The 15854-nt window shown below is 37.3% G+C and overlaps 1 protein-coding gene across 2 annotated transcripts in view; it reads right to left on the reverse strand.

Annotated features, from left to right (window-relative positions):
• cos (kinesin-like protein costa) overlaps positions 1-15854 on the reverse strand; it is a 148375-nt gene that overhangs the window by 19583 nt on the left and 112938 nt on the right. For both annotated transcript variants that reach the window (XM_076209564.1, XM_076209565.1), the window contains 2 exons: positions 14041-14193; positions 6583-6714 (listed from right to left, as the gene is read on the reverse strand). In XM_076209564.1, the coding sequence (XP_076065679.1) occupies positions 6583-6714; positions 14041-14193 (285 nt within the window). The remainder of the gene's footprint in view (positions 1-6582; positions 6715-14040; positions 14194-15854) is intronic.

The following is a 15854-nucleotide window of genomic DNA, read 5'->3' on the forward strand; positions in this document are numbered from 1 at the left end:
CAGTTCTTCATTACTTCTATATCTGGTATTTTCTTTTACCCATTGTGTCACTGTATGTTCTATAATCAAGTAATACATTTCCCAATAGATCTTCTCTGTCTTTCACTGTCATCTCTTCCCAACAGATTTCCTTGAAGTTAAAATCTCCCATAGGTACCAGGTTATCTCCATCCTTCAGCATCTCATTTAATGAATGCCTTGTATCTTCTAACATTTTTGAATGCTTGTCCTCTTTCCAAGAGCCCATTTTTGGGGGCCCATAAATCACCACAAGCTTTCTACTTTTCATGTTGCTGTCTTCAAGTTTTATCATGATCATTTCCACAATGTTTTTACCTTCTGTAACCTTTATCACATTTAAGTTTTTTGGCCAAATACATGATTCCTCCACCTTGTTTCTCATTTCTGTTTTTAATCCAATAATTATATAACCCATGTCCACCAATATTTAGTGGTAGTGGACCCTTTAATTTTGTCTCCACAATTCCCATTATGTCTGGTTTTTCTTCTCACAGGTAATCATTTACTTCACTCAATCCTGAGATTAATCTATGTTAGTATAGGCCACTTTTAATTTTTTTCCTTCTCCATCTCATTTTTTTTTCCTTTTGTTTCACTTACCTTGGTGTACCATTTTCTCAGCCTCATGTCTTTCTCCAATAGAACTCCTTGCTTTTGGTTTCCATTCTCTTTGCATTCTTTTCTTTAGCTTCACCTCTTAGTATCTTCTCTCTCTTTTCTCAACATTCATTTATCTTTTTATCCATATATTGGTTTTGCTAGTATGCCTTCTACTACAATTTGTGATCTTAAGTTTTATCTTTTGAGGTAAATTTCTTTCTTTAGAATATTGTCCCACTCTATATACTTCTATTTCTTTTTCTATTTGATCATCATCTTGTGCTTCTTTTAGAATTGTTTTTATTTTTTTCGGCTTCTTCTCTCAAGTACTTAACCAGAATTTTTTTTTCTATTAATCCATATACTACAACACACTTTTTTCTATTGACTGTATCTCTGACCCAATTTGTTTTTTCTAGGATTACTTGAATAATTGTCCTTTGCATTTTCCTGCATTTGTTGTACTGTTTCTTCAGAAGCTGTCTATTCATTTTCTCTGTTTTCATTCCATTTCCTAATCTTCTGCAAGTTTTCCTCGCCTAAGTTTTCATCAATTCTTTCAGACATTGCCTGTATTTTGTGATTTACCTCTTTTTATTTTTTTTTAAATCTCACCACTGGTGGTATCATTGTTTTCATCTTTTCATTTTCACATTTAACCTCAATTAGTTCTTTTTTAATCCACTTAGCTCATTATTTATTTTGGAATTCTTTTTCTTTAGTTCACATACCTCTCTATTTACTATGAAAGTCTTTCCTTAAATTTACAATCTCTTTCCTTAATTCCATGAATTTTTTCTCCCACAAGTTTCTATTAAAACTCGTCTCCCTTTCTATGTCTATGATTTGACTCAAATTTTTTCTCTTATACTTGCCAAAACCAGAAAAAGGGTCATTATTGTACAACCTATGGAGCCCTCTTGGGGTTTCAAAGCCTCTATTTACATTTAGTTTTGGTATAGTGCCTCCAGAGGGCTCTGCATCTGTGTTGACATTCGACTCAAACTTGTCGTCGTTTTCTCTTGATCCACCTTGGTTCCCTTGCATTTTCTCTCAATAAACACATTTAACACTGCACAGAGATCTTTTTGGGGGACCAGAAGTGCTTCCCCTCCTACTCAATACAACCCAGGCCTCTTGCTTTCCTTGCACTATTGAGAATTTTCATCTTATTTGGCATCCTATGGAACTCTAGTTGACAGCTTGGTGGTTTATTGTGGTCACACTCAGGTGTTCCCTTGGGACTAACAACATGCTTCTTTGGTTTTCTATTCAGGCCAGGACAGGTGGCCCCTTTTGGCTAAGAGAGACAAATTGACTGGGCTGATTGACTTTAATCTGTGGGTCAGGAATGCCCTGAGTCATGCAACTACCAACTGGGCCGCCACTGCATGGTCCACGATTGTCATCCCCCTAGTGTCAAGGTGGTGGATGCATATACTCTCTTATGACCCCTGGGACTATTGGGTTAATATGTATACCCAGCTCCTAGTTTGCCCTTGCACTTAGCGGTGGGTGGGGGCGTGGTGTAGAGAATCACAGGCTTATCACAACCATACTAGACGCATATGGTGGGGATGGGGTTAAGATCGAAAATAGAGTTGTTTTAAATGGAAAAACTGCTACACTTAACCCTCGATTTAACAGACAAATGTGTGCAGACCCTTGTCCATTATTTGCAAAAGTCTGTTATTTGAAAATTGGGTCCGTCCGTTACCAATACTAGATACCGGACATAAGTCCATTATGTAGAAAACTGTCCGTTAGGTTTCGGCGTGCACATACATATTATATTAGATATGTAATAAAAAGCTACAGTACATATGTATAATGATGTAAACTTACATATAAAGAAGAAATTGAACCATTTCTTACCTTAAATCTAGTTGCTGCTAGTTACATATGTACAGTACAGGTACTATTTGACCATTACTACCGGACACCTATTGGACAAATTTTCATTTTACGGACTTTGTCCAGTATTTGACTGTTACTACCGGACACCTATCGGACAAAATTTAATTTTACGGAATTCATCCAGAATTTCACTGTTACTACTGGAGACACTTTTTTGTCTACTAAATTGAAAGTCCAACAGGGTCCACATCTCAATATACAATTATTGTGTTCAGAATGCTAAAAAAAGGACAAAGGGGATGAATACATGATAAAGTGAAATATTGATAAGAGAAATAATTGTAGAGGTTGATGCAGGGTGGCCATAAGATGCATTCTTTTTTATCAGGGATTGCACGAATATTAACTTCTTCAATACGAGTCAAATATTCACATGCACATCAGGTTGCCTGATGAAGTATGATGCATCACAATACACTCATTATCTTCCCAGAGTGATTTATGGTCCCACCTGAAGGTTGTTGCTAGTTACCTAAAGGCCATAAGTCCTCTGCTACAGAAACCATAATTGACTCATTGATATATAATCTGTATAGGAACTGTTGTGCCTTGTTTATCCGTGATGCTGTCATTATTTATTTGTAATATGTTTAAAGTTTGTTTCATGTTTAGGTATTTTTGGGTGCATTTACCTTGTTGTATTTACCTAGTTGTATCCTACGGGATAGGGAGCTATGCTCATGGTGACCCATCTTTGTATCTTGCAACATTTAGTTTGTTCTTAAATTCATGTATGATTTTTGCACACACTATCATTTCATCCAATTTATTCCAGACATCTACCACTCTGTGTGGAAAGCTTTTTTTTTTTTTTTTTAAATCTCTTCTATAACTGTCCTTTTTGAGTTTCTTTTCATGTCCCTTTGTTTTTCTTCTATCCCAATTTAATAAGTCTTCTCTATCAAGGACTTCCATGCCTTTCATAATTCTGTAAATGGCCAACAGATCACCTCTTTCTCTTCTTTGTTTCAGGGTTGGTAATTCCAGTTTAGACAACCATTGCTCATATGTCAGTTTTGAAAGTGTTGGGGCCATCTTTGTCATTGCTCGTTGGAATCTATTTTCCTTATATTTTTTTTTTAGTACTGGGTGTCCATAGTGTCGCTGCATACTCCAGTCTTGGTCTTATCAATCACACTGATAAGACCATTTCTTCATCCATGTAATTAAGAATTTGTAGGTTTCTCCAACTATTTTATCTATCTGTTTATCTGGGGACATGTCTTTGGTGGTGATTACTCCTAAGTCCTTTTTGGAACCAACTTTCTTTATTTCCTTTGCATTGATTTTATGTTGTCCTGATATTATTTTTTTCATTTTTTCCAAATTCCATTATACTACATTTCTTAATGTTGAAGTTCAATTCCTACTTCTGACTCCATTCCCAAGGTTTGTTCATATCTCTCTGTAGCAATTCACAATCTTTTTCTGTGCTTTCTTTAGTAGTTTTGCATCATCTGCAAAGTTCATGTATGTGTAACATTCTACACCTTCATTCATGTCATTTACATATATAGCAAACATTATTGGAGCCGGTGCTGATCCCTGTGGGACACCACCAATCATTTCTTCTCAAGTGGAATTTTTACCTCTGAGTACCACTCTCATTTCTCTTCTATGCAAGAAATCTTCCATACATTTCAATAGTTTTCCTTGTATGCCTCCTGTCATTTCAAGATATCTTAATTTTTTGTGTGGCACTTTAATAAATGCCTTTTGTAAGTCCAGGAAAGCACAGTCTGCCTACCCATCCCTTTTTTGTATTATATCTATTAACCATGAATAGAAATAGATCAAATTTTTGTCACATGCTCTTTCCTGTCAAAATCCAAATTGTCTCAGATTTAGTATATTGTTCGCCTCCAGATGTTTTGTCCATCTATTTTTGATCATTTTCTCACAAATTTTTGCTATTTTACTTATAGACTGGTATATAGTTGGGTCTTCCTTGTTCCCCCTTTATATATTGGTATATTGGCATTTTTCCAGTCTTCCAGTACCTTTCCTTCTTTGAGTGAGCAATCTATTATATATTCTATCTGTTGGTTCATGTAAACATTCTTTTAGTATCCAGTTTGCAATTCTGTCTGGGCTGTGTGATTTTCTGACATCAAGGCTCATTATTTGATTCCTTATTTCTTTCTGTGTCACAGTTATTTCTCTCGTTGGGGGGGGGGAGGGGATCTTTCTCCACTTCCTTCATCCCAAATGTGTGTGTTTTCTTCAGTAAACACAGATTCAAAATGTTTGTTCATAATTTCAGCCATTTCTATATCCTCTATTTATTCCATGTTCCCTTTACATGGTTTTATTTCCTGTTTATTTTTTAGTTTACCATTCACATATCTATAGAATAATTTAGGTTGATCTTTACATTTGTCTATGTCTTTTTCATAGTTTCTTTTTTCTTCCCTATATATTTTTACATATTTATTTCTCAGGTTGATATATATTTGCCACTTTCCAAGCTTCATCTCTTCTATCTTTTGCCTTACTACACTTTTTGTTATACCAGCACTTAATGTACACCTTTTCTTGATTTTGTTTTTGTATATATTTATCCACTCCTTCAAAATCATTAATTTCTCTTCCACCTATGCTTCTTATAGAATTTTTCCCAACTCACTTTTGAAAGAACTTTCTATGTTTCCCAAAGTCCGTTTTGTTATACATCAATCTTTCTTTTCTGTGTTTCTTGCTTCTCCCCATATATATTTCCTCTTTTAGTTTGAGCTCAAGTAGTATGTGATCACTCTTCCCGCTCTTCAATTTTAACCACAATTTCAGGCTCTGATGTAAATGTCAAATCTAGTCTCAATAGTTCTTCATTATTTCTATGTCTGGTATTTTCTTTTACCCATTGAGTCATTGTGTATTCAATGGTCATGTCAAGTATGTTTCCCCAAAAGTCCTCTCCACCCTTTACTGTCATCGCCTCCCGACATATTTCTTTAGAGTTAAAATCACCCATAATTACTAGATTTTCTGTGTGTGTTGGCTATAAGTCCAATTCAATTTGTACTACTTAATGTTTGTGAGTCTAGTATATGTAAAATGGACCCAGAAATTGCATGTGTGGCATTAGATTGGTGTGAGTAATTTATGCATTTGTGCAAATTGGTCATGTGTAGTTCCCTGGGTTAGTTTTACTGTTGCCAGCTAGAATGAGCATGTGTATGTGTGGGAGGGCCAGTGCCAGAGTACAAATCTCTTTCCATGAAAAAATATATCAATAAAGATAGAATGGAGGGATGTGGAAGAGTCACTAAGAGTGAATTTTTGAACCTGTTCTGGTGTCTCAGTTGGCACTGGCAAAGTTCTGCTTGGTGGCCAAAGTTCCACCCTTAGGGTCTCTGGTACTTCTTGAAAGTGTCAGGGTGCCACCTCATAAAGTATTAAAAATGTATTCAATTCAATTTTCAGGATATGAGGATGTTAGCCTTCAGCATGCAGGGAATACATGGGTGGTATTCTTAAATTCCAACTCCAGTCTTTCCCATGTTTAAGGAATTAACTAATTAACTCCTATGGATAGGCGAGTTATATGAGAGGTAGCTTAAAAGAGACATCTACCTCCCCATATACCAAGGGAGGTAGACAAGTCAAAAGGCATGCAACCACTCCCATATCCCACCCTTTCCTCCCATTTAATTGGTGACCTCCCATCTCCATCCCCTCATGTAGAAAAAAGAGAAGATGGTGAGAAATCCCTTTGGGCTGCATCAAAATATCATTCACATGTAACCACTCCCTAACCCCATCCCCTACTCCCTCCCTTCCTTGAATCACAGTATCATCTATACACTGCCATTATCTTTAAGAAAAAAAAAAATAAATAAATAAAGTGACTCAGTATGTCTCTATGAGTATAAATCTTCAAGGTGCAAAAGGATTTTGTGTGACTTTGGCCTATTGGCCAAAATCATTGATGATGCATAACTTAATACAGTGAATAACCTATTACAGGGTACACATTTTTCATTATCTTATAAAGAACAAGATATTCAATTAAGTCTAATTTTCAACTTTTAAAGAGAAAAATACCTCGATATCACTGAAAGAGATTTCCTGCTTTCTAAACTCCAATCGTATATCGATGACTTTGTTGAAGTATTTCACCAGCAAAGAACGTATTTCCTCAGCAGTTAAATTCATAAGCCTTTCCATCAAATTGTCCTGCAAGTTCATAAAAATGAAAATTATATTTGGAGTTCTCAAAACTATAACAAATAACATATTAAGTAATAAACATATGCATTACATAAACATCAAATGGGCATATCAGCAATCTTGGAAGTTAGGTGTTAATTTGTCATTGCTATACTGGATTATAATCATCAGGGCATCTGTATGAATGCTTTGCTGTTATTTTCTGAATAAAGAGATTGAATAACACAAGTATTAGTGTAAACTGCATGCTATCATGAAGTAGTAAATGCATGGGAGCATGCAGCCAATATTTTAGGGACTGCTTTGAGCCAAAAAAAAGGAACTGTTATAGTGGATTGGCTAATGAGGTTGTTTAATGAGTGTCCAATGGAGAGGAATGTGCCAGAGAAATGGCACTTTACAGAGAAAAAAAGATAAATATAAATCTATATTTTCCCCATACTAGGGAACTGACTACTTGCTATCATAAGTAATGTTTCCATGGCACCATGCAGCCAATGCTTTATGGACTGTTTTAAGGTACCCCTATGGACTTGAGCCACACATTATTTGTCTACTCTATACTGGAGTAAAATCTCCATTCATAGAGGAATAATGCTACTTTTTATACAACTCTCCCTCCTCCATGATGCTCCTTTGGAAATGTCCTTTACTACTTCTCAAACCAGAGATGTGGTGTGGGGAAAATGGAGGAAGAGAAGAAACTATAAAACAAAAGATGCTTACAAACAAGTTAGGAATGATCTTACAAGAATTTGCAGGAAGGAAAAAAGCAATATTGAGAGGGGTAAAGTAGATAAGTGCAAAGATAACTAAAACTGTTTTACAGGTTTATAAATGGTAAATTAAAACACAGGGAAGTAATCACCAAGCTCATATTCAGTGTTGAGGTCTTTGAAGAAGCCTCAGCTCAAGGAGAAATAATGAATAAAAGTTTCCAATGGTCTTCACAAAAGAGAGCACTTTTTTTAGGAGAAAAGTGAGGGCAGTATTAAAAAATAGAAGATATAGATGTAGAAGGGAAGTGGTAAATTTTGGGATCATGGAACATAACAAAAGCTACATAACCTGATGGAATTTCGAACTGGATACTTAAAGAATGTAGGGAACAGCTAGTGGACAAGGTTCAGTCTTATTACATATTCATTAAAAGTATTGTGCTGCTTGATTGGAATAGGGCAAATGTGGTGCCAATGCACAAAGTTGGAAATAAGGAGACACCACTAAATTATAGGTTGATATCACTCACCAGCACAATAGTGAAATTATGTGAAAAGATTGTGAAAGATCGATGGATCAAGTATTTTGAAGAGATGAACATTCTGACAAACATTTAGTTTGGCTTCAGATGTGGAAGGTCCTGTTTGTCAGACCTTTTAAGGTTTTACTCAGGAGTGAGATAGCTTTTGATAAAGTACCTCACAGTTGACTTATGTGAAAATAGTAGCATGTTGGAGGATGGAGAGGCAAACTACTAGAATAAATGAAAGATTTTTGAAGATACATGAGAACAGTATTAAAGGATAAGATATCAAGATGGAGAACAGTGATGAGCAGAGTTCCACAAGGTTCAGTGCTAGCACCAATAATGTTTCCTATGTCAATGACATGATAGAAGGAACAACAAGCTATGCCACCATTTCTGCAGATGACACAAAAATCATTAAAAGAGTGAAAAATGAGGTAGGCTACTGCAAGAAGATCTAGAACTATTTTTGCATGGAGCCAATAATGGTAAGTTAATTTCAAAACCTTGATCTGTCCATGACTGGAACATGCGTCAATAGTATGGTCCCCACACAAAGTGAAAGATATAAACAAAATTGAGAGAATACAAATGGCAGTAACCAAATTGATTCCCAGCCTGGTAGATAAACCATATGAGGAAAGACTAAAAGTACTGGGTCTACCAACTTTGAAACATTGAAGACAAGGTGGTGATATGATCACATTATTCAAGTCACTAAAATGGACAGATTGCATTGACACAAGAGATCTCCTGATTAAAGAAGGGAGGGCTTTACGAAATAATGGGAGCAAATTAAGAAAGACCACACGTCTAAAGGATATGAAGAAATAGTTTTCCATTTAATAGCATGAACACTTGGAATAGCTTAGGAAGTGATATAGCCCAAGCTCAAACAATACATGAGTTCACATCTAAATATAATAATTGAAAATCAAGGATATAGATGAAGTTGAAATTGTACATGAATTTGAGGCTAGGCATGATAAAGAAAAAAATCAGAGAATAGGAGACGGGACCCAATTAGCATTGCTACTTCCCTGTACGCTATAATTAGGTAAATACATCCTCTTATCCCCTGTAATAGAAGTGGGGGGGGGGGTGATTCTGCCACTATATTTACCTAATTGTATTATATGGCAAAGGAGCAACATTCACTGGGTCCCATCTTCTACTTTCCAATTGATCATACCTAGTCTCAAATTCAGGTACAGTTCTAACTTAGTGTACAGCCTTAATTTCCAATTATCATATTTAGATTTAGAGAGTGTTTGGTTTGAGGTAAAGGTGGGACTTCACCAAGGATGTGTCATGTCACCATGACTGTTCAATGTGTGCATGGATTGGGTGATGTGGGAGGTAAAGATGAGGGTAATGGGCAGGGGACTTGGTACACTGCTTTTGACCCAGGGCAGAGGATGAGATGCAAGGATGACCCATCATCCAGCAGGAGCCAAAATTAGAGGGAGGGATGGGGTTGAATGGGAGTGGGATATGTGGGGATGGAATGGGTAGGAGTGGATTTTATGCCTTTGTTTTATTGGCAACCTCCATTGTAAGGGGGAAAAAGCCACTGGTAAATTTATGTATGTAGATGAAAGTGTGTAAAAAAAATTGGCACCTAGAATAGGTTTCAAAACTGTTGCAATGTAGAATGTCCACTCAAAAGAACAGCGAAGGTTGAGTTCCAGTTGAAGTGTCTGCCTCCTGAAGATAGGTATCTTGGTTTGGTTTACTGCATAGAGGTAAGAGGTTGGCAGTAGTGACTGCTGGCTTCCTCTGACAAGCAGGGAACTGACTTCAGCTCCAGCATTGATAAGAAAGGTCATGTTTGAAAATGGTTCAAACACATGGAAATGCTTTGATGTATGTCAGCAAACACAGGGATTGAAAATTGCATGGCTGTGTGCAATTCTTGGCATCATGTCCAAACTGGTTGTGGCAGTAGTAGGTATCAAAATTGACCCATCCTTAACTTCATATCCCTTTTTATGTAGATCATTATAAATCAAGAGGGCTTTCATTGTCACAAGGAAGGTAGAAAAAGAATTGCTGCAGTGAGACAGGTTATCAAACCACAGCATTAAGAGTCTCTCCATTTCCTCTGCCTTGTCAGCATCTTTGCCATTAATGTAGAAGCTGTTTCACCAGCTTTCTTTATACTGTCTCCTTCTTTGATTATTGTGGAGACAGTTGTTGTTGTTGTCATTCCCTAGACTGTCTGTCCGAGCAGTCCCGTCTCCCCAAGGAATGCCATAGCCGAAACTGGGTTTTCCCACAAATCCTTTATAGAGCGTATGTTGTGTTGTTTGCGTGCATGATTGTGTATAATGCAGTCTTCCATTATGTGTTGTATGGTATGGGGTGAAGTGTTACATCCTGGGCAGCTGTTCACAACGCGGTCATAAAGCCTCTTCTGGTAGCTTAGAAGTGCTGGGTGGTGACCGCACCGCAGTCTGGCCAAGTGGACTCTGTCCTTTTGTGGGAGAGAGGATTCAGAAGGGTGGATATCAGGGGGTCTGGCATGCAGCAGTGTGTTATCTTTCAGTGTGTTAATGGAGCGGTGAGTGATATGATTATGAATATGTTTCCGGAGGCTGGTATTTGGTGGTTGTGGAGGAAGAGAAGAGAGTATCTGTGCGTGATAAAGGTCTTTGGGTGTTATTTTAATGTTTCTTGGTGTGTGTGGGTGTTCTGCTATGTAGTGTAGCGGGTGTGATGTGTTTGTGGTGGCTGCGGCAAGTGTTTGTGTGCCTCTCATGTCGAGGTGGTCCTTGACTTTGAGGACTTTTGTTTCATGGTGTAAATGGTCTGTAGGTGTTGTATTTGTGCAGCCTGTAATTGTTTTTAGGGCTTTGTTTTGTATGATTTGAAGGGTGTTGTGGTGTGTCTCACTGAGATTAGGAGCCCATGCAGGACTCGCATAATTCAACACTGAGCGTATGCATTGTTTGTATATTGTTATATTAGTTTCTTTGTTTTGTCCAAATGTTGTTCCAGTGATTGACTTAAGTGCGTTAAGTCTGGGTGTGCATTTGTTTTTTATGTTTGTGATGTGTTGTTTGAAAGACATGGATGTATCCTATGTTACACCAAGAATTTTCGGTGTGTTTGTGTGTGGTATTAGAGTGTTGTTGATGTCTGTAGGTTGTTGGTCCTTCTTTGTTTCCTCCTTTAGTATTCACTTTGCAATTCCATCTGGGCCGTGTGATTTCCTGCCATCATGGCTTGTTATTTGGTTCATTATTTCTGCTTGTGTTGCTATTATTTCCCTGATAGGGTAGATCTTACTTCTCACCCTTCATCCCAGTGCACATTTCCTCTAGTGAAAACCGACTTGAAATGTTTACTCATGACCTAAGCCATTTCTATGTCTTCTGTGTATTCCATGTTCCCTTGGCATAGTTTATTTCTTGCTTATTTTTCAATTTGCTGTTCACATATCTATTGAATAGTTTTGGTTGATCCTTATATTTTTCTATTATGTCTTTTTCATAATTTCTTTTTTCTTCCCTGCATATTTTTACATATTCATTAATTCATTGATATATATTTGCCGCTTTCGAGGATTTTTCTCTTTTACCATGTTTTCCAAGTTTTATTTACTTTATTTTTATCTATTTATTAATTTATTTATTTTTTGCCTTGCTACAGATTTTGTTAAACCAGCACTTAACATATTCCTTTTCCTGTTTTTGTCTTGGTACATATTCATCCACCCCTTCATTATAGATTTCCATCAGAATCTTCCATTTTTTCCACTTGCATCTCTTTATTGTAGAATTTTCCCAACTCAATTCTTGAATTTTTTTCTAAAGTTTTACAAAGTCCATTTTACTATATACCAGTCTCTATTTTCTGTATTTATCATTTGTCTCCATATACATTTCCTCCTTTAGTTCTAGTTCAAGTAATATGTGGTCACTCTTTCCAATTGGTGTCTTGTATTCAATTTTGTCCACAATTTCAGGTTCTGACATAAAGAACAAATCTAGTCTTGACAGTTCTTCATTATTTCTATATCTGGTGTTTTCTTTTACCCACTGTGTCATTGTATATTTCATAGTCATGTCAAGTAATGCATTTTAACAGGGATATTACTGATTTGTTTGTTGAAATAATGGAATGGTAAAGTGAGCACAAGGCAATGTACAAATAGATAGCTTTCAGGCTTTTGGAGGAGCTGTCAACGAAGAGTCTCCATTCATCTGCATTACAAGCAATTCCAATAGCATCAGACAAACCTGATACACCATTGCAATAGGATAGCCTGTCCTCCTTTGCAATATAGCTGGAGCAATGTTTGTGATGTATGCTTTGGCTGGTCACACAATGTTAGCAAATAAATCCCATTCCTTCAGCCTTGAAATAAAAAGCTCACCATTTGACTTTATCAAACCAAGATCACTGATGAGGTCACTGAGGTCTCTTTGGTTTGGGTAGTAAGGATTCCTCCCAACTACAACTACAACTTCCTCTCTGTTTAGTTCATCTTCTGACTTGCTGCTTTCTTCTGATAGTTAACTTCTTTCTGGAGGGGCTGATATAGGAAGATCAGCACTGTGTGGTACTGGTGCAGTGGAAGATTGAATGTCTGGATAGAGAACAGCAGCTGCATTTTTTCCAGATCAGTGTTTGAGAGGATCCACCATGCAGAAAAATCAGTCAGTTGAGTGATCAGTAGGTTCACACCATATTCTAGGAATAGCAAATTTCATGGCTCTGTTTTCCCCTCTATACTATTTTGTAAAGGAACGTCATTATGGGTGTCTGTTAAACTTATTTTATTTCTATTTTAATACTTAATTGGATTTTACTCTTGAAAAAATAATAGCTATATTCTAGTGTTCTCTCACAATGCTCACAAGCAAATTGAGGTGTCCAGGTCTTGTCTTGGTCCCTAACTGGCAAACCAAAATATGCTTTGTAAGCTTCACACATTCTTCCAGATACTGTCACAGAGGACTTCTTTGCTCATGTCTTCATGAATTGACCACTTATGTAGCAGAATGCATCTGGAGAATGATTACAACCTCTTGATGCCATTTCACCTCTTGTGATGTGTCTTCTCAGGCAGACAAAGCAGAACTGATTGGTGGTCTGCAAGCCCTAACTTTTATATTGTCAAGGAGTACTATACAATATTCTTAATCTTTCTCAAATGTGTTCCAGAATGCTCTCAATCTTTCTAAAATATTTTTGTATTTAGTTTAGAATATTCTGAATCATTCTAGAAAATAACTAGATTCTAGAAAATTCTTGAGTATTCTACATATTTCTACTGTATTCTAAAAAATTTCTAATACATTCTGGAAATTTTACGCTGATTCAATGAAGAGGCCTTGCTGTGGATGAGCTGTGTCTTGGAACACTGCTTCTGACCCAGGGCAATGGTTGAGATGCAGGGATGCCATCATCCAGGAGGTGCCAAGATAAGAGGGAAGGAAGGTGGTGGATGGGAGTGGAGTATGTTGGGGGATGGAATAGGTGGGAATGGTTTTTATGCCTTTGTTTTTTTGGCTACCTCCCTTGTAAGGGGGAAAAAGCCTTTGGTATATGTATAGTACACTTTATATCCTTTTTTTAATTGTTATAATTTATTTACAACATTTTGAAAGCAATTACATAATTTACCTAGTTGTATTTACCTAATTGTGATATACGGGACGGGAGCTATGCTCGTGGTGACCCGTCTTTGTATCTCTCCGCATCAAGTTTTATCTTAGAATATTGTATAGTGTTAGCACATACTGTTTTGTTGTCTAATTTGTCTAATAAGTAACTGATATTTTGCATAGGTTTTTATCTGACATGAAAATCAATAGTAACCCATACTATAATGAAATAAGGCATACATATATATATCAAAGGCAGTGTCGCAAGACACAGCACATCCACAGTAAGGCTGCTTCATTAATTCGGTAACCCCATCAAAAATTAAAATTAGTCCATATCCAAACACTACTTGGCCCAACTAATTTGGATACAGGAGGGGTTACTTCACATGCATCATACAATTACATTTTTTTTTTTTTTTTTTAATTATAAGTCATCCTCCCTTCTCTTTTTTCCATCTCCAAACTAACCTGACTTAAGAGTTTAGCAGTTGTTTTGAGCTCCTTTGCTCTTCCACATATGACTTCATTTTTATATTCTATAGCTGCATCCACTGCTTCAATTGCTTCATCCAGTTCCAATAAGCGACGCTCTTCTTTGGATCCAACACCTCGACCTCGTGCCTGCCCAAGAGTAGAAATATAGCTGCTTTTATGCTTTGCAATGAACACAGACTATCTATTTCCTTTATAAGGGGAAAGAAGTATTAGTATATGGATCCCATGAAGAATCAAGGTATGGTTTGACTTGGCCACTCTCCTTACAAGAGGGAAAGAGCAATTGATGTAAACATCATGTATTCCTTAGTACTTAAAAACTCTTTATTCTACTAAGGAACAGCACTTTTAATTTTTTACATCAACTGAAATGCTAAATTTTTCATTCCAAAAATACAACATTCATAAAACAACTGTGTTTATCTTTGACAATAGTGTACTTTAAAACTCTTCTGGTTATTGTCACATTAAACTCTTCAGATAACTGTTGGAATGAAAAGTTTTGTATTAATAGATTAATAAAATCTTTCAATCCAAATACATTAACCTCTTCATTCCGGGGCACATCGCACGTCTGGCAGCATTAGCTGCCCGACATGCGATGTTGCATCATAATAATCGCATTATAAAAAATAAAGTCAGTGCTCAATCGTTCATTCTCTTTCATCCGTGAATTTTGATAACCATAGAAAATATGATGAAGCCAGTTTAGAGAGAATGGAGGTTACGTAGGTACGACTACAATATAATCAAGATGCCGACGTCGGCATCATTGCGTACCCACTTGCTCCTCATGCCGCCTACGTGGGCATCACCATATGGAAGTGGTTAACCACTTCCATACGGTGCCGCCTACATAGGCGGCATGAGGAGCAAGTGGGTACTCGCTGATGCCAAAGTCGCCATCTTGATTATATTTATTGTAGTCGTACCTACGTAATTTTTATTCTCTCTAAACTGGCTTCATCAGTTTTCTATGGTTATCAAAACACACGGGTGAAAGAGAACGGACGATTGAGCAGTGACTTTATTTTTTATAATGCGATTATTATGATGCAACATCGCACGTCGGGCAGCTAATGCTGCCAGACGTGCGATGTGCCCCGGAGTGAAGAGGTTAACTATATAAATTTCATTCAACTCAACAAATAAATTTTTACTGCTCAGACCTCTGAAACTTAAGCAGATGGGAGTAAACCCATGCCAGCAACATGTAAGTGAGCACCACTATTTATTGCTGCAGTTCTACTGGTCCCCTTCCCAACAGGAGTGACAAGCCCATTTTCTCTAGTCAGAGGTAACATACTGGATGTTAATATGTAGTCCTGGCCCCATCTCAAGATGCCTCAACCCACAATGCCCCAAGGGAATTGTTTGCACCACCCAGCTGCATGAGTTACACAAGCAGTTCTTTGAGGAAAGACACATGCAGTGGCAATCCCATACATTCCATCCTGGTTAGATTAGCAGCCTATAATAGGGCCCTGTTGGCTCCCATGAAGAACAAGAACACCTGTACCTTGGCTGGCTGTGTTGGGACAGACAATGGTTCTTTGAGGAATGCATGTGCAGTACCACCTCCATACATTCCATCCTGGTTAGATCAGCAGCCTGAGAATGCATTGCATCTGGCTTCCCAGGCATTGACACTACCCTTGCACCAATTAAGAGCATGGGTCATGACCTGACCTAGGTATATAAATTGGATGGAATCGCCCAAGAAGCAGATTGCCTTGGAGCATCACACTGCAAGCCTAGCTTGCTGCCTCCATCACCATCTAAGCCCC

This window comes from Oratosquilla oratoria, chromosome 26 (assembly GCF_046742065.1).
Source record: "Oratosquilla oratoria isolate Oo_2021 chromosome 26, ASM4674206v1, whole genome shotgun sequence".
In the NCBI taxonomy this organism is placed as follows: domain Eukaryota; kingdom Metazoa; phylum Arthropoda; class Malacostraca; order Stomatopoda; family Squillidae; genus Oratosquilla; species Oratosquilla oratoria.